Source organism: Mirounga leonina, unplaced genomic scaffold, assembly GCF_011800145.1.
Source record: "Mirounga leonina isolate KUSES-001 unplaced genomic scaffold, KU_Mleo_1.0 Mir_53, whole genome shotgun sequence".
NCBI lineage: Eukaryota > Metazoa > Chordata > Mammalia > Carnivora > Phocidae > Mirounga > Mirounga leonina.
Window position 1 is genome coordinate 45,586,412 of NW_023270807.1, and position 22,066 is coordinate 45,608,477.

Sequence of the window (22,066 nt, forward strand, 5' to 3'; positions counted from 1 at the left end):
CAGGAAGGAAGTAATGAGCTTAGAAAATTAAGAATTAGCCATACAACATAGGGAATATCAAAAGAAGGAGTTTTTTTTTTTTTTTCTTGAATAAATGATACTTGGACATGGTACATAATTCAAAAGGCAAAGATAACATACAGAGAAAATACTCCCTCACACCTTTATCCTCCAGCCACCCACTTCCCCTTCCTAGATATATTCAGTGTTACTAGTTACTTACGCATCATTCCAGAAATATTCTTCAGACACACAAGTAATTTTACATACTGTAGGAGTTCCCTTCCCTATCTTAACAGAAGATAAGTATATTATATAAGCTGTTCTGCACTTTGTTTTGTTTTGCACTGCATTTTGGAAATCATTCCATATCAGTATTGAGAGTGGTATAGTACTCTATGGAATGAATATACCTTCATTTTACTTAGCAAGTCCCTTAATGATGGACAACTAGAAATGCATAGTGTCATACTTGTGTTCATACTATTCATGCCTTTTTTGAGGAAAAAGTTGTAGAAAATTATAATAAAATTAAGATGAGATTAAAGTAGCCCTAGTGCGGGGTGCCTGGGTGGCTCAGTCGTTAAGCGTCTGCCTTCAGTTCAGGTCATGGTCCCAGGGTCCTGGGATCGAGCCCCGCGTCGGGCTCCCTGCTCAGCGGGAAGCCTGCTTCTCCCTCTCCCACTCCCCTTGCTTGTGTTCCCTCTCTCACTGTGTCTCTCTCTGTCAAATAAATAAAGCCTTTAAAAAAAAAAAAAAGTAGCCCTAGTGCTATGTGTAGGTTTTGCTGATATGTACTATTTTCAAATTTTGAATGAAAGAATGTGAGTTCCTAGAGGGCATGTGTGCTGTATAGCTCTGAATACTAATTTACCACCTTTTTGTAAATTCTCAAAAAATACTAAGAATGGCTTTTTTATAACTGAGGTATAATTGACATACAATATGACACTGGACATTGGCTTTTGTTAAACATTATTTCTAATGCAGAATCCACACTGGGCCATATTATAAAATCAGTTCTAGACTGGGCTTAATAATCACTTCAATAATCTCTGTAATCTTTTTAGAGCAGAATAAGAAGTTTTCAAATCCTAATGCAGGTTGTTTTGGAAGAGAGGAACTTTAAGAACCAGTGGAAAGGGATGTGTGCATGTTTACTGAATTTTAAGATTAGATGGATTAGCGCTCTGCTGAGTCAGCTAGTTGCCAAGTGCATTTCCTGCGAGAGTATATTTTCAGAAGCCAGGAATAGATTTTTAAAGAGTACTTTTAACCATTGAGATGATAAAAGGGAGAGAATCTCTAGGTTGGTCTGTTGTAGAAATAGCTTGACATTTATCTGTGCTTCTCAGTAACTTTTCATGTATTTTCTGAGCATTTATTTATACTGTACTTGTTCCTAGTGCACTTAGCTCTGTTCTTTATTATCTTTGCTGTATTCATTTTAGGATTGCATCCTTTATTAAAGGCATATTTTCTTGAGATTTACATAGTGAGAAATATGAAGGGGCATAAGGATTTGTACCCTTACCCTAAGAAAGTTATGTGCAGGTTACCTGCTAAATTCAAAGGACAGAAGAGATCTATGAAAATAATTAATGTGTCTGTTGATTTTTATAGTTTAGAGTGAAAGTATCTTTGTATATTTTATTCTTATTATAATGCTTTTTCTCTTTTTATAGTTTATTTTAAAACACATAATTTTTTTTTTAAGATTGATTTGAAATAGGGGGAATGAGAGAGCACAAGTTAGGGGGAAGGGCTAAGAGAGAGGGAGAAGCAGACTCCCCACTGAGCAGGGAGCGCAGCTTGGGGCTAGATCCCAGGATCCTGGGATGATGATCTGAGCTGAAGGCGGAAGCTTAACCGACTGAGCCACCCAGGTGCCCCCATAATCAATTTTATATGTATTTTTCCACAGTAAAAGAAATCAGAAAAAACTCCACATGATGATAATATGGTACTACATGATACAGGGGAAGATCCTGATTTTGACCTCAGGAATCTTGGATTTCAATTCCAGCTACTCATTAGCCAGGTGTATCTTAGAAAAATCACTCATCCTATTTAAGCCTCAATAACAGGACAGTAAATTCCTAGTGCGATTTCCTCATAGGGTTAGTGATAATCAAAGTCTGTTCAAATGAGAGTGAGTTAAAAACAAATATACAATAAAATGTTTATATATGTAAATCATAAATATTGTTATTACTTTTCACTATGATAAAAATTAAGATCAATACAAACACATAGTTTTATATATTACATATTCTGTATTACACATATTATATATAATACTCTTGTGTTACATGGTTTTATAGATTATGTAGTTATATAGACATGCCTACTGTTAAATTTGTCACTTTGTACCCATTTTCTACACTCAGATTCTGAAGACCTAGACCTCAAAGTATACTCTAGAGAAATTTATACTCTTTAGATCCAGATTCTTTCTGCCCTGAAAATCTACTTTGCTCTCCATCCTGATGAACTAAACCAGTTGCTCTCAAACTTTAGCATGTGTCAGAATCACGTGGAGGGCTTGTTAAAACACTGATTTCTGGCCTCGATCCCCAGAGTTTCTGCTTTTGTAGCTCAAAGGTGGGCCCCAAGAATTTGCGTTTCTAGCGAGGTCCCAGGTAATGCTGATGCTGCTGATCTGAAGACCATCTTTGAGAGCCACTTGAACTGGACTGATTCCCTGGAAGGAAATGTTTATTGCTTCCCTTATCTTGTTTTCTTAAATTTAGAACTAATCTAAATTCTCACTTACTTAAATGACTCATCTCAATTATCCTCTGACTGGAGTCAAGAAGTTAAAAAAAAAAAAAACAAACCCTAACTCCTTTAGAATTATGGACACTCAGTTTCATAGTTACAGCTTTTAAACTATATGCCAGCTTTGTATTTCATAAACTTCATGGCTTTTAATTTTTTTTTTTTTAAAGATTTTATTTATTTATTTGAGAGAGAGAGAATGAGAGACAGAGAGCATGAGAAGGAGGAGGGTCAGAGGGAGAAGCAGACTCCCCGCCAAGCAGGGAGCCCGATGTGGGACTCGATCCCGGGACTCCAGGATCATGACCTGAGCCGAAGGCAGTTGCTTAACCAACTGAGCCACCCAGGCGCCCGGTTTTAATTTTTTTAATTTAAAATTTAAAAATTCAGCTGACTAAACCATTAAACATTTGTAGAAGTTTCACTAGGGAGTTCAACAAAGGCACGACATTAGAAGGCCATATACAGCTGACAAAAGACTGAAGACTCTGTGCGTTCTTTCATTTCTAAGTAGTCTGTCTTGTGACTGATTGTACAGTGCAGCTGGGTACAGTGGTCAAAAAGTGTATTCTGACAGTTAACAAATTTTTCTGCGTTTAAGCCAAATAGGCTTGCACAGGCTCCCATTAATGCAAACTTTTGATGACTCAGTAGCTTTCAAATCCTGTGGTAGAAGTTTAATCAGATAATCTTTAAAGTTTCTTTTGGCTCTAAAATGCTCTGATTTTATTTACTTGCTCGTTAAACAGATTAGTAATTTTTTTTTCTGACTAGTTAAATTATTTAGATTCCTCATTAAAATTCTCTTTTAGTGCATATGTTTAATTGAAAATAGGTAAATTATTACTATGGATTTTAGGTGAAATAGCAGGAGCAGTTACTGGATGTATTTTTACTGTGTTTTTGCCTCATAGTGTTGCTCTAGTAATCAAGGTGTTTTTTTAACTTAAACCTTTAACTTAAGAAACAATAGTTCATGAGAAATTAAGCTGTCAAAGTGCCTTAAACAGAACTTTCAAATTCTTCATAATTACAAAGATATTTTTATTATCGCTTGTGTCTGAAATTTTGTTTCAAGTCCAATATTAAGGAGAGCTTTGAAGAAGATTGTGGCTTCATATCACATTTGCATAATTATTATCTGGTAATAAAAAACATGAGGCCTTGAAATACTGGAAATTTTTTTTGAATAGTGAGAAATTCTTTTTCTTTCCATGAAAAAATGTTTTGGGGGAATAGAATATTGACAGCTTTTCCCAATTAGTAGATAGTTTTTATGCATTGTTTCATTTTGAGTCCCAGCCACCACATATGACAGAGTTTTTATCCCTTTGTGTAGATGAGGAGAGTCACAAAATGATTAAGTAACTTGCCTACCTCAGGTGTCACAATTAGCAATTGGAAGATCTGGCATTAATACCCAGACCTGACATCAAAGCCCACACATTTTCTGTGACACTTCATTGAAGAATTAGTATAAGTTGATGAGAAGGTGCCTGAGGTTCTGTATTAGTGTTTGAGAAATGAGAAATGGGCTTTTCAAATACCGTAGCAAGTTAACGGTGAAGTTAAGGGACAGGAGGCTTGGAAAACAACTTGGTACAAGGCGGCTTTGCCCTTTATAGTCCGGCAGCCAGGTGTCATGTGGCAGTGCGTGCTGTTGCTCACATTAAAGCCGGAACGGGAGGGCGCCTGGGTGGCTCAGTTGGTTAAGCGACTGCCTTCGGCTCAGGTCATGATCCTGGAGTCCCGGGATCGAGTCCCGCATCGGGCTCCCTGCTCGGCGGGGGGTCTGCTTCTCCCTCTGCCCTCTTCCCTCTCGTGCTCTCTGTCTCTCATTCTCTCTCAAATAAATAAATAAATAAAATCTTTAAAGCCGGAACGGGAAACATACCCCTTCTCCCCACCAAATAGATCTAGTTGGGTATGTTATATGAATATGTATATTTGCCAGTATCATTTACATAGACACACACACACACACACACACACGCACTTTACTCTCAAAAGACTTCTTTAAAAAAAAAACAAGTCCCAACGCCATAGCTAGGAGTAGGTCCATTTTAATCCTGTGCTGTCTACACCAACCACACCCTCTGTTTATCAGTAATGATTTGCTCTTGGTGTTGATCCTGTCTTGTCAAGAAGTTACATTATGCTCAGTATATTTAATACATGACTAATTCCATGTATTTCACATAAGAAAATCAGTTTGTCAAATCTTCCCTAAAGCTATTTGGCTTGGTTTCAACCCTTAGAGTTCAACTTTATGCTATGTAGAGAACTAGATTCAATCCCTTGCCCGTGACAGTTGAAGTTTTATTATTCTGACTCGTTAAGATTTTATGTCTCTGTTCCCTATGTACCCAGCTAGATTTTAAATTGGTTGAGAGTAGAAAGTAAGTCTCAGACTCCTTAGAATTGTAATATATTCCTATTAGAAAGATAACCTGGTTCAGTATGCTCATTTTACAGATGGGAGAACTGCAGCCAAGAGAGGAAGTAAACTATCTAAGGTCACAGAGCAAGTTAGTGGTAGACCAAGGATTTCTTTTCACCATTTAGTATGCTTTTTGTGGTGATTCATGATCAAAAGGCACAGAATTAGGTCACAAGTTTGATGGAAACCTGCCTTTCACTTTTGCCTCCACCTCTTCATTCTGGTTTCTTTTGACTGACCTAAGGAGAGGAGGAGGGAAAAATCTATTAGAAAAAATAATAAAAGGCAAAGAGAAGAAAGGAAGAAAATGATTCCAAAACAAACTACTTCTTGTGATCAGATGCGCGAGGCATTAGCCCAGTAGTGTGGTGGGAAGTGGCAGCTCAAATCCAAAGCCTTCGACAGGTGCTGCTGAACAGGGAGGACAGAAGTCTGAGGCAAATGAGAGGTCAAGCACTCAGCCGCACTAGAGCTGGGGGAGAGCTGTGGTTTGGCACTCTGGTAGGTAGCCATCATGTGATAAGACACTGAGAACCAAACACTGTCAGCCAAAATTTCTCTGATGAGAAAAATAATGCTTAGTTCTAGCAAGAGGATGATGGAGAAAATGCTGTGTTCTTGGACAGCTGATACCTCTTATTCCTAAAATCCAATGTCTGTTTTGCCAGCGTTTAGTATCAGTGAATTGATTGAAAGGAACAAATTATAAAAATGTACAGCCATTTTTACATACTTTCTTTAAATCTTCTTGGGTTCACTCTTCACCCTATCCCTAAAATCTGGACACAAAAGTGATAAATACTATGGGAATTAGAAGAGATTTGCAAAAAGTGAACATCATGGCAAATGTAATTCTGTCTTATTTTCCTTACTTGTATATATTTAAGTTTACATAGCCATTGTTTTCCCCTCCAAAGGAAGTAACCAGCTCAGTAACAACAGAGGCCTTGTCATATTAGTAAACAATAATACATGAATGATTTTGACTGAATGGCAGACGGGATTGATGTGATTGGAGATGGCTGATTTAAAAGGGTGTAGAGTAATATATTGTAATATACATATAAAATGTATAGTAATACATTGGCAACCACAGCCTAATATTAATGTGGTTTTTTTTAGGTCCTTAGTGTTTTCTTAAAAACCCAAGCCAACATATACAAATTAAGACATTTTACATTACAAATTCAGACTTTTGTCTTTGTTGAAAAATGTAAATGTGGCCCACATCCAGCAAGACAACACTGACTTTTTTTTTTAAGATTTTATTTATTTATTTGACAGAGAGAGAGAAAGTGAGCACAAGCAGATGGAGCGGCAGGCAGAGGGAGAGGGAGAAGCAGGCTTCCCGCTGAGCAGAGAGCCCGCTCAGGGCTCGATCCCAGGACCCTGGATCATGACCTGAGCGGAAGGCAGACACTTAACCGACTGAGCCGCCCAGGTGCCCCGACAACGTTGACATTTTAAATTCATCTTACTTGAGAAGGTGAATTTTGAATAAAGACTAAAGGAGGTTACAGAGCTTGCCGTGCAGGAATCTGGAGGAAGGGAATTCCAAACAAAGAGACAGCAAGTGTAAAGGACCTGAGGTTGGAGTGTGCCTGGATGTTTGAGGAGGAGCAAGGAGTATTGGATTATTTGATATCAGAGAAGTATCTTTCTGTTCACATCTCTTTGTCAAAGATCAGGAAAGACCACAAGGTCTTCGTGTTTCAAGAATACAAGAAAGCATATCTCTTGGGTACCTGGGTGGCTCAGTTGGTTAAGCGACTGCCTTCACCTCAGGTCATGATCCTGGAGTCCCGGGATCGAGTCCCGCATCGGGCTCCCTGCTCAGCGGGGAGTCTGCTTTTCCCTCTGACCCTCCCCCCTCTCATGCTCTCTCTCTCTGTCTCATTCTCTCTCTCAGATAAATAAATAAAATCTTAAAAAAAAAAAAAATACAAGAAAGCGTATCTCTTTGGGAAATAATATTACTAGGCCAAGTGCAGCTCTGTTGAGAAGAATCATCATAAATACAATCACGAAATGAAACAGTGGCAGCTATGACCAGTATATAGCAATGATGCCAGAGGAAAACTTTAATGAATGGAAAGGAGGATTACTATTTCAACAGGCTTTGTTTTTACATGTGCATAGTGTGATGCTGCAGTAATGTATTGAGTGGAGAATTTTCTCAGCATCACAACCTATAAAAAAGTATTCATAAAGTGCATCAAGAATTGTTGCCCTGGATAGGTGGTAGAGAGGCATTTGCAGATATATATCTCAGTAATACTGATGAAGAATTTAAGAGAACAGGTTACATGAAGAAAGCTAATCATTTGTGATGTTTCCTGCTACAGCTGATAAGAACACATCTAAACAGCAGTGAAATCTCTTATGTAGAGTGTAGGTTCCAAAGTCAGCACATAAGACAAAAGTGTGGGATGGTTGAAATCACTCTTGCAAATCCCTTAGAAGGGTACAACAGATCTTCTGTCATGCAGTCCAACATGGCCGGTTTTATTTCCAAGTGTTGGAACCAGAACTCCATTTCCTCAGTAGAGCATCAGATGAAATAGTTTGCTATGCTGTGTTTTAAGCGCTAGGCACTGGGCACAGGGATATAATCACACAGAAGCGTAAAGGGCCTGAGACCATCTGGGAGAAGAGCATGCACATAATCCTCATCTCACCCTTACCCAAGGCATAGTTCCTGGAGTGCAGCATTGCCTACAAAGTGTAAAGTGTTTCTTTTTTCTCCTCATCCGAGTGAATTCAGTTCTACTGCATCACCCGTTTTTGTGCATGCAGTGACTCCACAAAGCAAAAGTAATAGGTAGTGCAAGAAGCATGAGGTATGATTATTATTCATAGATTCCTTTCTCTCCAAAATACTTACTTTGTTTAAAAGCTTACATTAAAGCAAACAATTAGTGGCTTTATGCACTCTCTGTGTTATAGCTTGTCGTAAAATTAGAATTAAAATGTACTTTCCCAGTGGTGGTTAAAGTACCCTTTGGTATGATAGGAAACCTAGATTTTTGAAATTGCCAGCTAACTCAAATACTGGGAGGAAAAACATTTTGATACTAAAAGCTTTTCTTTCATTTGTCCTGTGCTTTCAGATAAAAACCTATAGATCGCTGATGAAGGAATTGATTTCTAAGTGTGCTAGAGTTTAGGAAAATATATCAGATTTATTACTTTATATAGGTTGGGTTTGCTTGAATTTATTGATATCTAGGTGTTACTTTCTGCATGCTTGACTACTAAGAATAATGGGTATCTGCAAGATATTACTGGGGTAAAAAACCCAGCCCAGCAGTTAAAGTCCTTCATTTGACTTTTTAGAGAAGAAAAAAATGTGAAGACCATGCCACAGATCATAATCCTCTTAAGAAAATGTTACAGGATGAAGCAGTTATAAAAGTATTTGAGGTTTGAAAAATACTTGAATGTTGCTAGAATGTGGTGTTTTAAAGTCATTTCTAAACTATTTCAGGTTCTAGAAAACCTAATACCCCCATTCCACCCACCCACCCCCAAAAACCCTTTTGAAACTAGTTTGTGAGATTAGTCATCCCATTATTTTAAGACACTGTCTCCCTTATTATACTTGTTGGAGTCTAAATTATAAATCTTAATGGCTTCAGATTTCTCTTTTTCATGTTTTTCTTTTTTTTTAAATTTAAAAAAATTTTTTTTTAAGATTTTATTTATTTATTTGAGAGAGAGAGAATGAGAGACAGAGAGCATGAGAGGGAAGAGGGTCAGAGGGAGAAGCAGACCCCCCGCCGAGCAGGGAGCCCGATGTGGGACTCGATCCCGGGACTCCAGGATCATGACCTGAGGTGAAGGCAGTCGCTCAACCAACTGAGCCACCCAGGCGCCCTATCATGTTTTTCTTAATGGTAAACTGAATAAAGCCAGTATTGGAATTCTCAACAAAAGGCAGGGATTTATCAGAATCACCTGTGGTGTTTCTTCTTCTGTGTTTCTGTGTTTCCTCCTCCTCCTTCTCCCCCCCAATCCTCCCTTTCCTTCCTTCCTTCCTTCCTCCCATCCCTTCCCTTCCTTCCTCCCATCCCTTCCCTTCCTTCCCTTCCTTCGAAACACAGTTCTACCAGTACTTTCAGAAAAGCATAGACTGTAAGTGGAACCTCAGCAACCGGTAATTATGTTGGTATTGCGCTCCCTGGTGACCTCCTCACCCTTCTGATGTCCTCAAGGTAGAGGGTAGTGGGCCTGCCTCGTTGTGGCACACACCAGGTGACTGGCGCAGGTAGGCAGCTATCAAGGTGCATTTTTGCACACTTGTATTTTTGGGAACCTAGTTATAATGACAGTGCTGTAGATAGAAGGAAACTACAGTATTAATTTTGGTGTATTAGTACCACCAGACTTGGTACTAAATCAAAGATACCCAGCCTTTATCCTGGATTTTGCGTGCATTACTAATTCTCAAAATTGAGGGTGTTAATTTGTAATTCTGAGTCTTCTCTCGTTAGTTTTCCAGAAATTATACATATTCATGAAGTAGATTTTATTCTTTTAATTATTGACTTACATATTTATAATGTGTTCTGATTTTTAGGAGGAAATACAATCATTACTAGAAAACTTACATGTTTACCATTCAAATTACTTCCTGGTTTTGAGATGTTTTCATCACTTCACCTCTTCTCTTCCCAAGTACCCATTGGGTCGACAGGTAACCAAAACTTCCTCATTTGGAATCTCTGCGGTAAGAATATTAGTAGTTTCTTGCTTTGATTTCAGCAGCATTCAGGCATCAAAATTTGAAATGGATCCAAATCATGCACTGAGTGCACAGTCTAAATCCATTGCAGCTGTACACATTACCGGTAATTGAAACAGTATTTTTTGTTCTCATGGCCCAACTAGAAACAGCCACATGAGTCCTGGTGGTGTTGCTTCCCCTGCGATGTATTTGTCCTAAGGCATTTTAACTTTTTTTCTTTCACACTTCTTTGGATACTGAGAGAGCAGCTGATTCCTCACCTTATTGAAATGCTTGATGGTTAACCTTGCATTACACCAAGAACTAAAAGCGAGGCAGCACTTCTGTGCTTGCAAAATTATGCCCCACTGGCTTTTGTGTCATACCATAAACCTGTGAACCATCTGTGGAGTGGATGTTAGTGGAATAATTCTGTATTCTTAAATCTTTGCATCCTTCACTCAGAGGCTTAGAGAATAAATATAAATACATAGGAATGATTTGTTTAAAGATGATTTCTGCCATTAAGCATTCTTTTTAATAATCACATATCATGTTTATTTTATTACTTTCTTATTGCAGTGTGATCAGTGATATCAGCCAATCCCAATGTAGTCTCATTTTGCTTTTACGTAAATGTTATTCTTATAAAGCCTGACCTATGTGATGGTATGCCCAGTCTGTAGTCATCTAAAGAAAATGGTTGTTTCTAATAAGATTTATTTTTTTGTCATGATCATTGATGATTTTGCCAAATGAGTAGTGTGAAATTTAGTACATCACTTTTGGTTCTTTACAAGTGTACTTTTTACTTACAGATCAGGGAGCTGTACTGCACTTGTTTAGAAAAGAACATATGGGATTCAGAGGAGTACGTGTCAGCCTTGCAGCTGCTGAGGTAGTTTGGTTTGTTTTCTTTTTGTCTGCTGTAAGCCTGCCAATAAGGAACACCCTCCTCCAGCATTCTGCCTGCAAGGAGTTTCATGAGTAGCCATGTTGTGTCTAATATCTGTATATATGTGGATCTACATATATAAGCTGATCCCTCACCTTACTGAAATGGAGAAACGAATCTGTTCTTAGTCAAATACTGACACTACTTGAGGAGACCTTAGATTAGGTATGGATAATTTTATTTTTTTATTTTTTAAAAAGATTTATTTATTTATTTTAGAGAGGGAGAGAGTGGGTGGGAGGTGGTAAGGAAGGGGCAGAGGGAGAGAGCGTCTTAAGCAGACTCCAAGCTGAGCGTGGAGCCTGACTTGGGGCTTGATCTCACAACCCCGGGATCATGACCTGAGCTGAAACCTACAGTCAGATGCTCAACTGACTGCGCCGCCCAGGCACCCCAGGTATGGATAATTTTAATCTTGCTAGCTTGATGTCATGGCAGGGAAAGTAGTCACGGAAAGGGAGCTTGCCATGGCCCTGACCAGGATGAGTGGAGGAACAGCATCACTGGGTAAAATGCATCCTGTGAAGGCGGTCACTGCCGAACTTGATGAGGAGGCAATGGCCTTGATTCCTCCCCCCACCCCTTCTGAGCTAGCCCTGTCTACATGAACACTGGATATCATAAATTATTAACCCAACATTATATGAATAAATAAGGTATCTTGGTGGTGTTACCAGATATCCGAGATTGCTTACCACCCTGACAAACTTATCTTTTAAAGTTATAGTCATTTGTTTTTCTTGGCTTTACTTCTTACATATATGGTGACTTTTTAGTCTTACATAAAAATAGTGACCACTTGGATAATGAGAAAAGGGAAATGAAATGTGAGTTAAGTTTCTGCACACAGACTTATAATTTTCCTCAGTGAATATAAATGCTTATATGAAATATTATTTAAAAAGTCTGAGAACTGAATATTTATTAAGTCTTGGCTTCCTCTGGGTCCACAAGAAAAGAACAGATGGGCACAGTAGGAGGAAAATTCACATTGAAAGCACTTTAAGTCCAGAGACTTAATAATACAAATGTTAGTGATCTAGCAGGTGCAGCTTAAGATAGGAAACTAATTTTATGCTATCTGGAAAAATAACTCCCCAGGGAAACTAGATTGCCACTGAAAAGCTATGTTTTATTTGATTTTTTAAATGCCAGTAAGAGATTTCTGTGTACCTCTGTATATCAACTGAGACTTCGTTTGCTTTCTATTCAAGTCAACATGTCTGTCTCAACACCCGGTTGATTCTTGCTGAGTTTCCTCTTTAATCTTTGTGAGTAGTGATCGCCTTCCTTTTCCAGTTGGAGTATTCTCAAATTCATAGATCCCTTTGTCAGAGAGGGGCTTGTTCTTTTCTTTCCGTATCTTTCTGGCATTGGTAATCTTGGGATACAAATCAAGGATCAAGAATGCCAAGGCCAATTCCGAACTAGAGTAAGGAAACATGAGCAGTAATAGTAATGGTAACAGTCCTGACCACTGTTTATGAAGGATTGCAGCGTGTCAGTCCCCATGTTAGGCACTGCCAGTGACATTTTCTGACTAATACGCAAGCACACCTTTGTGCAGAGACTGTTACCCAAATGGTACAACTCAGGTTGCTGAAGCACACACAGGGCTTAGAGGATCTGCCTAGGTCTCTTAGCTCTTTTTTTTTTTTTTTTAAAGATTTTATTTATTTATTTGAGACAGAGAGCATGAGAGGGAGGAGGGTCAGAGGGAGAAGCAGACCCCCTGCTGAGCAGGGAGCCCGATGTGGGACTCGATCCCGGGACTCCAGGATCATGACCTGAGCCAAAGGCAGTCGCTCAACCGACTGAGCCACCCAGGCGCCCGATCTCTTAGCTCTTGATGGAACCAGAATTCTAATCCATATCTGACTTCACAGTTGTTGTACCTTCCATTGTTCTTTGCTAAGATCTAAAATACGGGTTTGGGGATCTGAGTAAAGCAGAAGCAACAAACAGAAAGTGAAGCTTCAGTCATCTGGCTAAGCTGAGGTAAGAAACACAGGAGTAAAAAAAGCACTAAGGATACAATATGGCAGGTGCAGCAAGGACAGGTTAGAGTCTGGGCACTACAGGAATCTGGGAATCTCCAAACTGGATTTCTTTTCCCTTTTGTGCAAATCGGCTGTGGACGAGAAGTCAGGGACACTTGTCAGTTTAGGCATTCTTAGTAGGAATCACCTGAATTTAGGAAACCAGACATTCTCATCACCTATCTTCAAACAGTTCAAGTCATGAGAGAAAATAAGATTAAATGACCACTGAATGTCACTTGCGAAGAAAAACTAAGGTGCTGTAGAAACATTTCCAACTTGAATATTCTTTGTTAAGTTCCTTAAAGACAGTATTTCTCTTGAAAAATCCCTTTTATGTGGAAACTGACATTTTTAACCATAGATCAACTTGATGAAATATTTTGTGACCATACAAAGTATTTAATTCCTAATATTTGTGTGGAACCACCAAAGAACCAGCCAAAACAATCTTGAGAAAGAACACAGGTGGGGAGGCATCATGCTTCTTGATTTCAAACTATATTACAAAGCTCTAGTAATCAAAAGAGTATAGTATTGACATAAAAAAAAGACACAACGATGAATGGAACAGAGAGCCCAGAAATAAATCCACACATATACGGACAATTAATTTATGACAGAGGAGGCAAGAATATATAATGCGGAAAGGACAGACTCTTCAATAAATGGTATTGGGAAAACTGGACTACTTTCTTACATCATTCATAAAAATCAACTCAGAATGGATTAAAGACTTGAACATAGACTTGAAACCACAAAACTAGAAGAAAATGTAAGCGAAGCTCCTTGACATTGGTCTTGGCAATGATATTTGGGCTTTGACACTAAAAGCAAAAATAAACAAGTGGGACTATATCAAACTAAAAAGCTTCTGCACAGTAAAGGAGAAACCCATCAATGAAATGAAAAGGCAGCCTATCAAATGAGAGAAAATACTGACAAATCATACATCTGATAAGGGATTAATATCTGAAATATATAAAGAACTCCTACAACTCAGTAGAAAAAAACAATGGATTAAAAAATGGGCAGAGGATCTAATCTAAACAGACATTTTTCCAAAGATGTACAGATGGCCAATAGGTACATGAAAAGATGCTTTAACATCACTAATCATCAGAGAAATGCACATCAAAACCACAGTGAGTGAGATAACACCTCACACCTGTTAGGATGTAACACCTCACAGCTGTTTGGATTTCTTGTGTTCAGAAGGACAAGATATAACATGTGGTGAGGAATACTTGTGCCCTGTTGGTGGAGATGTAAATTGCAGTCATTAGAGAAAACAGTGTGGAGATTTCTCAAAAAATTAAAAATAGAACTACCATTTAACCTAGCAATTCCGCTTCTGGGTATTTTACTGAAAGAAATGAAAATGCTAACTCAAAAAGATACCAGCATTCCCATGTTTATTGCCGCATTATTCACAATACCCAAGACATGGAAACAAGCCAAGTGTCTATCAGTGGAAGAATGGATAAAGAAACACACACTCACTCACACACTGGAATGTTACTCAGCCATAAAAAGAAGTTCTGCCATAACACTGAATTCAATACAGATTAGTGCTTGTCAGAGAATAGGTTAGTGCTTGTCAGAGGTGGGGGGTGGGCAAAATGCATGAAGGTAGTCAAAGGGAACAAACTTCCAGTTAGAGAATAAAGAAGCCCTGGGGATGTAATGTATAGTATGATGATTATAATTAATAACACTGTACTGCATACTTGAAAGTTAAGAGAGTAGATCTGAAAAGTTCTCATCACAAGAAAGAAAATGTGTAACTGTGTGGTGATGGATGTTAACTAGACTTACGGTGATCATTCCACAATATATACAAATATCAAATCATTTGTGTTGTACACATTAGACTAATATGTTTATTATATCAATCTTTTAAATTTTTATTTTTTTAAGATTTCATTTATTTGAGAGAGAGAGCTCACAAGCGGGGGGGAGGAGTAGAGGGAGAGGGAGAAGGGAGAGGGAGAAGCTCCCTCAGCAGGGAGCCTGACACAGGACTCAATGCCAGGACCCTGGGATTATGACCTGAGCGGAAGGCAGACGCTTAACCAACTGAGCCATCCAGGTGCCCCTAATTATCTCAATTTTAAAATGTACTTACAAGGTATTTATAATGGGGGGAAATGTCATGTATTCATGAGTAGGAAAAGACTTACAGAATTTTATATCACAGTTATTTTTAAAATGTGTGCAACAGACATTGATGTGCATGTGGGAAGCATGCAGGTGTGTCTTTATAATAGGTCATAATTGACATGAGTGCATTGGTTCCACATGTCTTCCATAGACTTTCTTCTTTCAGTCAACTCTTGAAGCATGAAGACCACATCCCTATACAGGATATGAGTTGGTTTTCACTCAAGCATGTATCATTATATAAGGATATATATTTCACTTAAAACACCATTTGGGAACAGGAAGTGGTAAAAATGATGCTAACCCAGCAGTGAGCTAGGTGAGTACCCTGGGCTTTTTGTGGTCAGCTGTGAAACCACAAGGGGAAAAATTTACCTTTCTGTTGGAGAAAATGTCTAAATAGCCATCTAGAAATTAAACACTTGACCTAGAATTTTTCAGACTTTTGAAATTCAAAAATCCTTGCTTCAGTAATAAGGTTTTAAAGGTTGATAAAAGTCATAAGAGTCCTTGACTTACAGGAACATGATGGAACAGCTGGACCAGAATACTGCAATCTCATATCAGTTGCCGTGGATTGCTAGGGCAGTGATTCTTGGGTTGAGGGTAATGAGAAGTGTGCCTTGTCTTCTTAGGGAATTTATTCTGCCCCTCGCCCCATAATTAAGAATTACTCACCAAGGATTATCTCATTTTCTTCCAAATAAGGAAATCAGAGGCAGAAACATTGAGTGACTTTTCTGCAGTTGACAGAGCTGGAATTTAAATCTGAATCTTCAAAGTCAAGTCCATTTTTCAGCCCTATTCCAATTATTTGAGAGGTAGTATAAAAGGTAATTTCTGTAGGTTTGTGGCCAGTAGTCCATGTTCAGAACATACCACAGATACTAAAGTGAACCAGCCAAGCAAGCTTCTGTGGACTCAAAACCCCCGTCCTACCCTGACACGATGCATCTTGGCACAGAGTGTAGACCTATAAATGAAAGGAGCCACAGTGTCTAGTCTGCTTATCCCAAGTGTAACCTTATGAGTTTGCTATAGAAATAGATTTGTAAATTGATTGATAGCTAAAGGAATTTACTTTAGGCTGAAAGAAATTACTGATTTCTGAGTAAGGCTTTTGAGTTAAACAGTAATATATTAGCAGGTCAGCTCAGCTTTCACTGAGTTAAAAAAAAACATGACCCAAGTAATAATATCAACATTTGATCACTTTAGCTTAGTTCAAAGAGACTGGGGATTTGGAATCTAAGTAAGGCATTGTTTTCTGACTTTGCAGATCAACTTTAGATGAGATTTAAAGATCTAGTCAAGAAAAATAGCACAGCTCCACAGTCTATGCAGTGCTTCCTAAATAGCGTAATTTAACTTTCAATGATCAAGATTTGTCCATGTAGAAGGTATATGAAACTGTACAGTTAAAATATAATTTCTTTCTTAGAACAAGGATTGCCGGTCCTGAATTTGCATCACAGGAGGTCCTCCACAGTCATCTGTACACTTGGGGTAAAATCAAACAGCTGAATTGTTGAAGCTCATTCTATAGCAAAAGATAGTGATAGTCGTGGTTTTTACAGTACAGATTTTCAGGCCTTAGTGTGCATAAGGATCAGCCGAGGTGTATTAAACATTTATACTTTTGCCCTCTCCCCAGAGATTCTGAATCTCTTGGGAACCTGGGTGGTGGGCAGAAGGCATCTGCATTGAACAAGCACTCCACCACATTTGGACAGGTAATTAGTCCAAAGGACCACACTTGGAGAAACACTGTTCTAGAAAATAAAGGGGAGTAAGAAGAGAGTACACAAAATTGAGGAGAAAATGAAGCCATCAAAGGAAAAGAAAAGGCTTTATTGGTGGAGGAGCTGGATGGCTTGAGGGAGGTGATCTCAGATTGGTTCTAAAACTGAAACCACGTATTCCACTGCTAATAGTGAGCAGTTTTTTATCTCAATAGACAAGATCTGAAATTTTATTTATTTATTTATTTTTTTAATCAAACATTTAGTGCCTACTATTTTCTGTTAGACAATGAACAGGTAACTAAGAAATGTTACTTTAAAAACTCAGAAATCACGGGGGTGCCTGGGTGGCTCAGTTGGTTAAGCGTCTGTCTTCAGCTCAGGTCATAATACCAGGGTCCTGGGATCGAGCCCCATGTCAGGCTCCTTGCTCAGCAGGGACCCTGCTTCTCCCTCTCCTCCCGCTTGTACTCTCTCACTGTCTCTCCTTTTCTCTCTCTCTCTCAAATAAATAAAATCTTTAAAAAATAAAATAAAATAACTCAAATCGCGAATCAAATTTAACTTGACAGCTTTTTTCTTTTAAAAAGAAATATAAATATATAAGATATATATGATATATAAAAATTGAAAAGTAGATAGTGCATCAATAAGATATGTATATATTTTAGTTTACTAAAGTTGTTTCTAACCATATAATTTAATTTATTCATTTTGACATACAGAAAAGAGCATTGTTTCTGCAAAGGGCACTATAACTTCTAAGCACTGCCCTACCTGAACCAGTTTGTCAGAGAAACTACTGAGCACCAAGGCCTGAGGTCATGAAACTATCAGTGCATAGCCATTGCCTTGTTTATCCAGTCTAAAAGGTTTTTTAAATGCTTGATATGTGGAGCCACTGATCTCATTACAAAGATGACCCTAGTTCTTACCTGCACGGAATTTTGGTCAAGTGAGAGATTAAGGTGGACAAGTAGGCACTTAGAATACAGAGTAGTAAGTGCTGTGATGGGTCAGGTCTCAGGTGCTAAGGAACTAACAGGCTGGACAGTGAACCTCCGCTGAGGAGGTCGAGCAGTTTCTCGGAGGAAGTAGCATCTAACATGAAATACCAAGGTTTGGGAGGAATTAAGCATATTTTTAGTTTTTGTTTCACTTGTTACCATATCGAATGCTTTGTTGTGTTGTCTTTGAAGAAAATAATCTCTGTGAATATGGTTTTTTTGTAAGCTTTTTTGTTTTCTTCTAGTCTTTATTGATACATTTGCAGGGTTGAGTTTTTGAATATTTTTAAAAGCTGATTAATGAAAATGTCTGTTTAAAACCTGAGAACTCATTATTTAGAGGATTTTTGCATTAGCCATGGATTGACCAGTTTCTCCTTATTGCCTGTTCTCAAGCAGACATTTATATAATCAGTACTTAAGCAGGAATTATTGGCTTTCTGCATGATGAAGCAGAACACTCCATTGCCCTGTAGAATGATTGTTTTTAATGATTGCTAAATGATTCCCTTTCTGGCTTAGTTAAGGAAACTTTTTTATTATTTTTTTTTTTATGACAACCCATAAAGCTTTTAACACATAAAGTATCACAAGCCTTTTTTGAATCATTTACCTGATGGTGATAAAAATCACTTAATCAGGTTGGTTAAAGATAAATAGCTCTTTTTCAGCATTCATGTGACCTATCCTAATGTGCTTTTTCCTTTCTCTTTAGTGGGGTGGCTTTCATACTTTTTAATTTTGATATTTTCTTTTCAATTTCTTTTAAAGCTAAATGCTAAATGGGATACGTCAGGATTCAAAAGCATTGTCACACTGTCTCCAGTTCCTCTCTTTTTCTCTTTTTAACTGATTTGGTTTTTACACTCTGTTAATAAACTACTTTGATCAAGGTCACCGGTGACCTTCATGTTCCTAAATCTGATGGTCAGTTCTACATCTTCATTTGTGTTAACCTATTATCAGCATTAACACAGTTCATCAGTCCTTCCCTTAGTGATGTTCAGGACCCGGACTCTCCGGTTTTTCTACCACCTGGGTGCATGCTCCTTCTCTCAGGCTCCCTCGGTGGTTTCTCTTCTCCCTGCCACCTTAACATTACAGTGCACCAGGGCTTATTCGAAAGCCCACTTTTCTTCTGACTGGCAGACTGTTATTCCATGTACCTATTTAACGTCTCCGCTTGCATATCCAAAATACATCTCAAAGTTAACATGTTCGAAACTGAATGTCTGATCTTCCCTTTAAACTTAGAATCGTCCAGGGGTCTTTTTATCCTTCTCGTTATTGAAAGCCAAAAACTTGTCTAAGTCACTGTCCTGGAAAATTGCAGAATTGGTTTCCCTGGCTTCATACATGTTCCCCTACAGGTTTTTCTCAAAACCGCAGTCAGCACAATCCTTTTTAAAATATATGCCATTCCTTTGCTGAGAACTCTCCACTTACTCCCCTTTCACTCAGAGTAAAAGCCACAGTCTGTACAATGACCCTACATGATCTAGCCCTGCATTGCCTCTCTCTTATTTCATTTCTTACTACTTGGTCTCTCTTTCCACTTCAGCCACCTTGGCCTCCTTGTTTCTGAACATGCAGACACACACTAAGTGTAGGACCTTTGCATGCATTGTTTCTCTGCCAGATACTTATATGGCTAACTCTCTCACCTCATTCACATGTTTGGTCAAATGTCATCTTCTCAATGAGGCTTAATAATCATTTTAAAATTGAAACCCACCTACTCCTCCCCAGCTTCCCCCCCCCTTAGTTCTACTCAATACTTTCCTATAATACCAATTCTTAGCATATATATAGTAATATGAGGCAGAGAGATACTGTTTGTTGTCTGTGCTCTACCCCCTCATCCCCCCACCCTTGCTAGAATATAGGTTTCATGAAGACAGGGGTTTTTGTTTGACTGAGATGTACCCCAAATGCCTAGAACAGTGCTGGTATGTAGTAGGCATTTAATAAGTGTTCACTGAAAGAAAAAGAAAGAAAGAAAGAAGGAAGGAAGGAGAGAGGGAGGGAGGGAGGGAGGAAGGAAGGAATGGTTTTATGACTTAATAATTGAAACCCATTTTGAAAATTCAGCTTGAAAAATGCTAGTCTAGTGGCTAGACTCAATCCTTAATTTTCTATTTGGGGTGCTACTATATATTAAACTTTTGGGGATAAATTTTCATTTTTTTAGTTTTTAGTTTTGTTCAGTTTGGTTTGGTTTGGTTTTTTCAAAGTGCTTGTTGGAGTCATTCTAACAATAATCTAAATGAAAACAGTGCTTTTCTGATATTACTGTTTGTGTTCTATAACTTTGAAGGCCGTCATTTACTGTTAGCAATTTGCACTTTCAGATTTTTTTCCAGGCACAAACAGGTATTAAATCATACTATATATGATGTTCCACGATTTGGATTTTTGTGGAATTTGGTTGGTTTTTGTTGTGGTAGTTATTTGTTTTGCACCTAAATATTCTACCATGGACACTGTATCTTGAGATGCAGTACATGGATGCCAAGCCAGACTTGGTTCAGATCAATTTGGTAATTTGTCAGTTAACAGACTCTAGACAAGTGACTTGAATTTTGTTTCTCCATTTCCTTATTTCTTAACATGGGAATAATAATAGTAACTACATCATACAGTGTAGTAAAGATCAAATGCCACCAAAGCACATGTGTGTGCATATAAATGTTAGCCTTCATCACTAGTATCACTTCATTGTTTATCACAGCTACATCATATCCCCTATTTTGAAAATATAATATTTTATTTAATCAGTTCCTGGTTTGATATGTATTTAGGTCCTTTCTTATTCTTCACTGTTACCGTAGTCACCAGGGGTGAATGGTTTGGTACATTTGTATAATTATTTCCACAAAATAAATGCATACAGGCTTTCTGGGTCTAAAAGAACGGTATTTTTCCAAGGTATGCTTGTGCCAAAAATATGTCAGTATTGGTTTCCCCATACTCTTGCTGATGCTAGATATTACCAGGCTTAAATATCTTTCTTTTCTTCTAGTATCTTATGATTGATGGGCTAGTTCTTTCCCCAACCCCATGTCATACTCGCATTTTTATTCTGTAGTAATCTCTTTTTTTCAAACTAGTTATTTCTAGTACATCCCATCTCTTCCCCATTGAGTACAAATGCTATGGGATCAAATTCCCAAATATTCCTCAAGCTCTTTATAGACTCTTATTTTCACTATTGCCTGTCCATTCCTGTAAAGTACTGTCTGGTTTTAATCGCTGTATCTTACACCTTTTGGTATATTCATAGCCCTGCTACACACACTTAAGTATATACACATTGTTCCCCTTTTTTAGGAATGATTATTTTTCCAGATAAGTTTTGGAATAATTTTATTGGGTTTTAAACAAATACCCTCTGGAATTTTGTTTCAAAAAGTGTTAAAGGTATAGATTAATTTGGAATGAATTTGTATCTGTACAGTATTGAGGTTTAGAAGTAAAAAATGTCCATTTATTCAAGGCTTTCATTTTTTGATGTCTTACGTATTTGTTGTAAAGTATATTGCTGTGTTTTCTATAGTTTTTGTTGTCATTTTGAATATGCTCTTATCCATTACATAGTTTAATATAAGATGGATTCCATGTACGTGTAAGACATTAACACAGGTGTATGTGTCTACATGTCTTACATCGACGCATCCTTCACACTCTTTAATACTTACGCAGGTCTTTTAGATTTCCTAACCTTACAGTCACATCATATGTAAATAATAAATTTCATCTTCCTTTCTAATTTTTGTATCACTTTTTTTTTCTTAATTTGTTGTAGCAATTAGACTCTAGAATGATGTTAGATAATAGTGATGATAGCAGGTATATGTTAATTCTGTGTATGTATAATTTAATTGAAAAACTTTAATGACTTTATTGTGTTGATCACATTATTAGCTCTAACTAGCCTTACTTCAAGTCTTGTTTTATATTAAGCCAGAGAGTACTTGGGAAAGTATAAGATCTTGTGCTACTCCAGAAACTACAAGAACATCATCTTTGGCTAATAATAATAAAAAGAGTAGTAACTCTCTGAATTCCTAGAAGTTTACATCTGAAGTGAAGGATCTACCCCATCCAAGCAAATGCCATGTTAAAAGTTATGACTATAAAGTTTGATTTCAAAATTACATGACAATGCCATTTTTTCTTGCGCCCTGAAAGTGAGTAATAGGCTGGGCTGTGC

General features: G+C 37.8%; 1 protein-coding gene across 3 annotated transcripts in view; it reads left to right on the forward strand.

Moving 5' to 3' along the window:
• Positions 1-22,066, forward strand: part of ORC3 (origin recognition complex subunit 3) — a 60,632-nt gene that overhangs the window by 25,845 nt on the left and 12,721 nt on the right. For all 3 annotated transcript variants that reach the window (XM_034991328.1, XM_034991329.1, XM_034991330.1), the window contains 2 exons: positions 9,801-9,917; positions 10,766-10,845. In XM_034991328.1, coding sequence (XP_034847219.1) covers positions 9,801-9,917; positions 10,766-10,845 — 197 coding nt within the window. The remainder of the gene's footprint in view (positions 1-9,800; positions 9,918-10,765; positions 10,846-22,066) is intronic.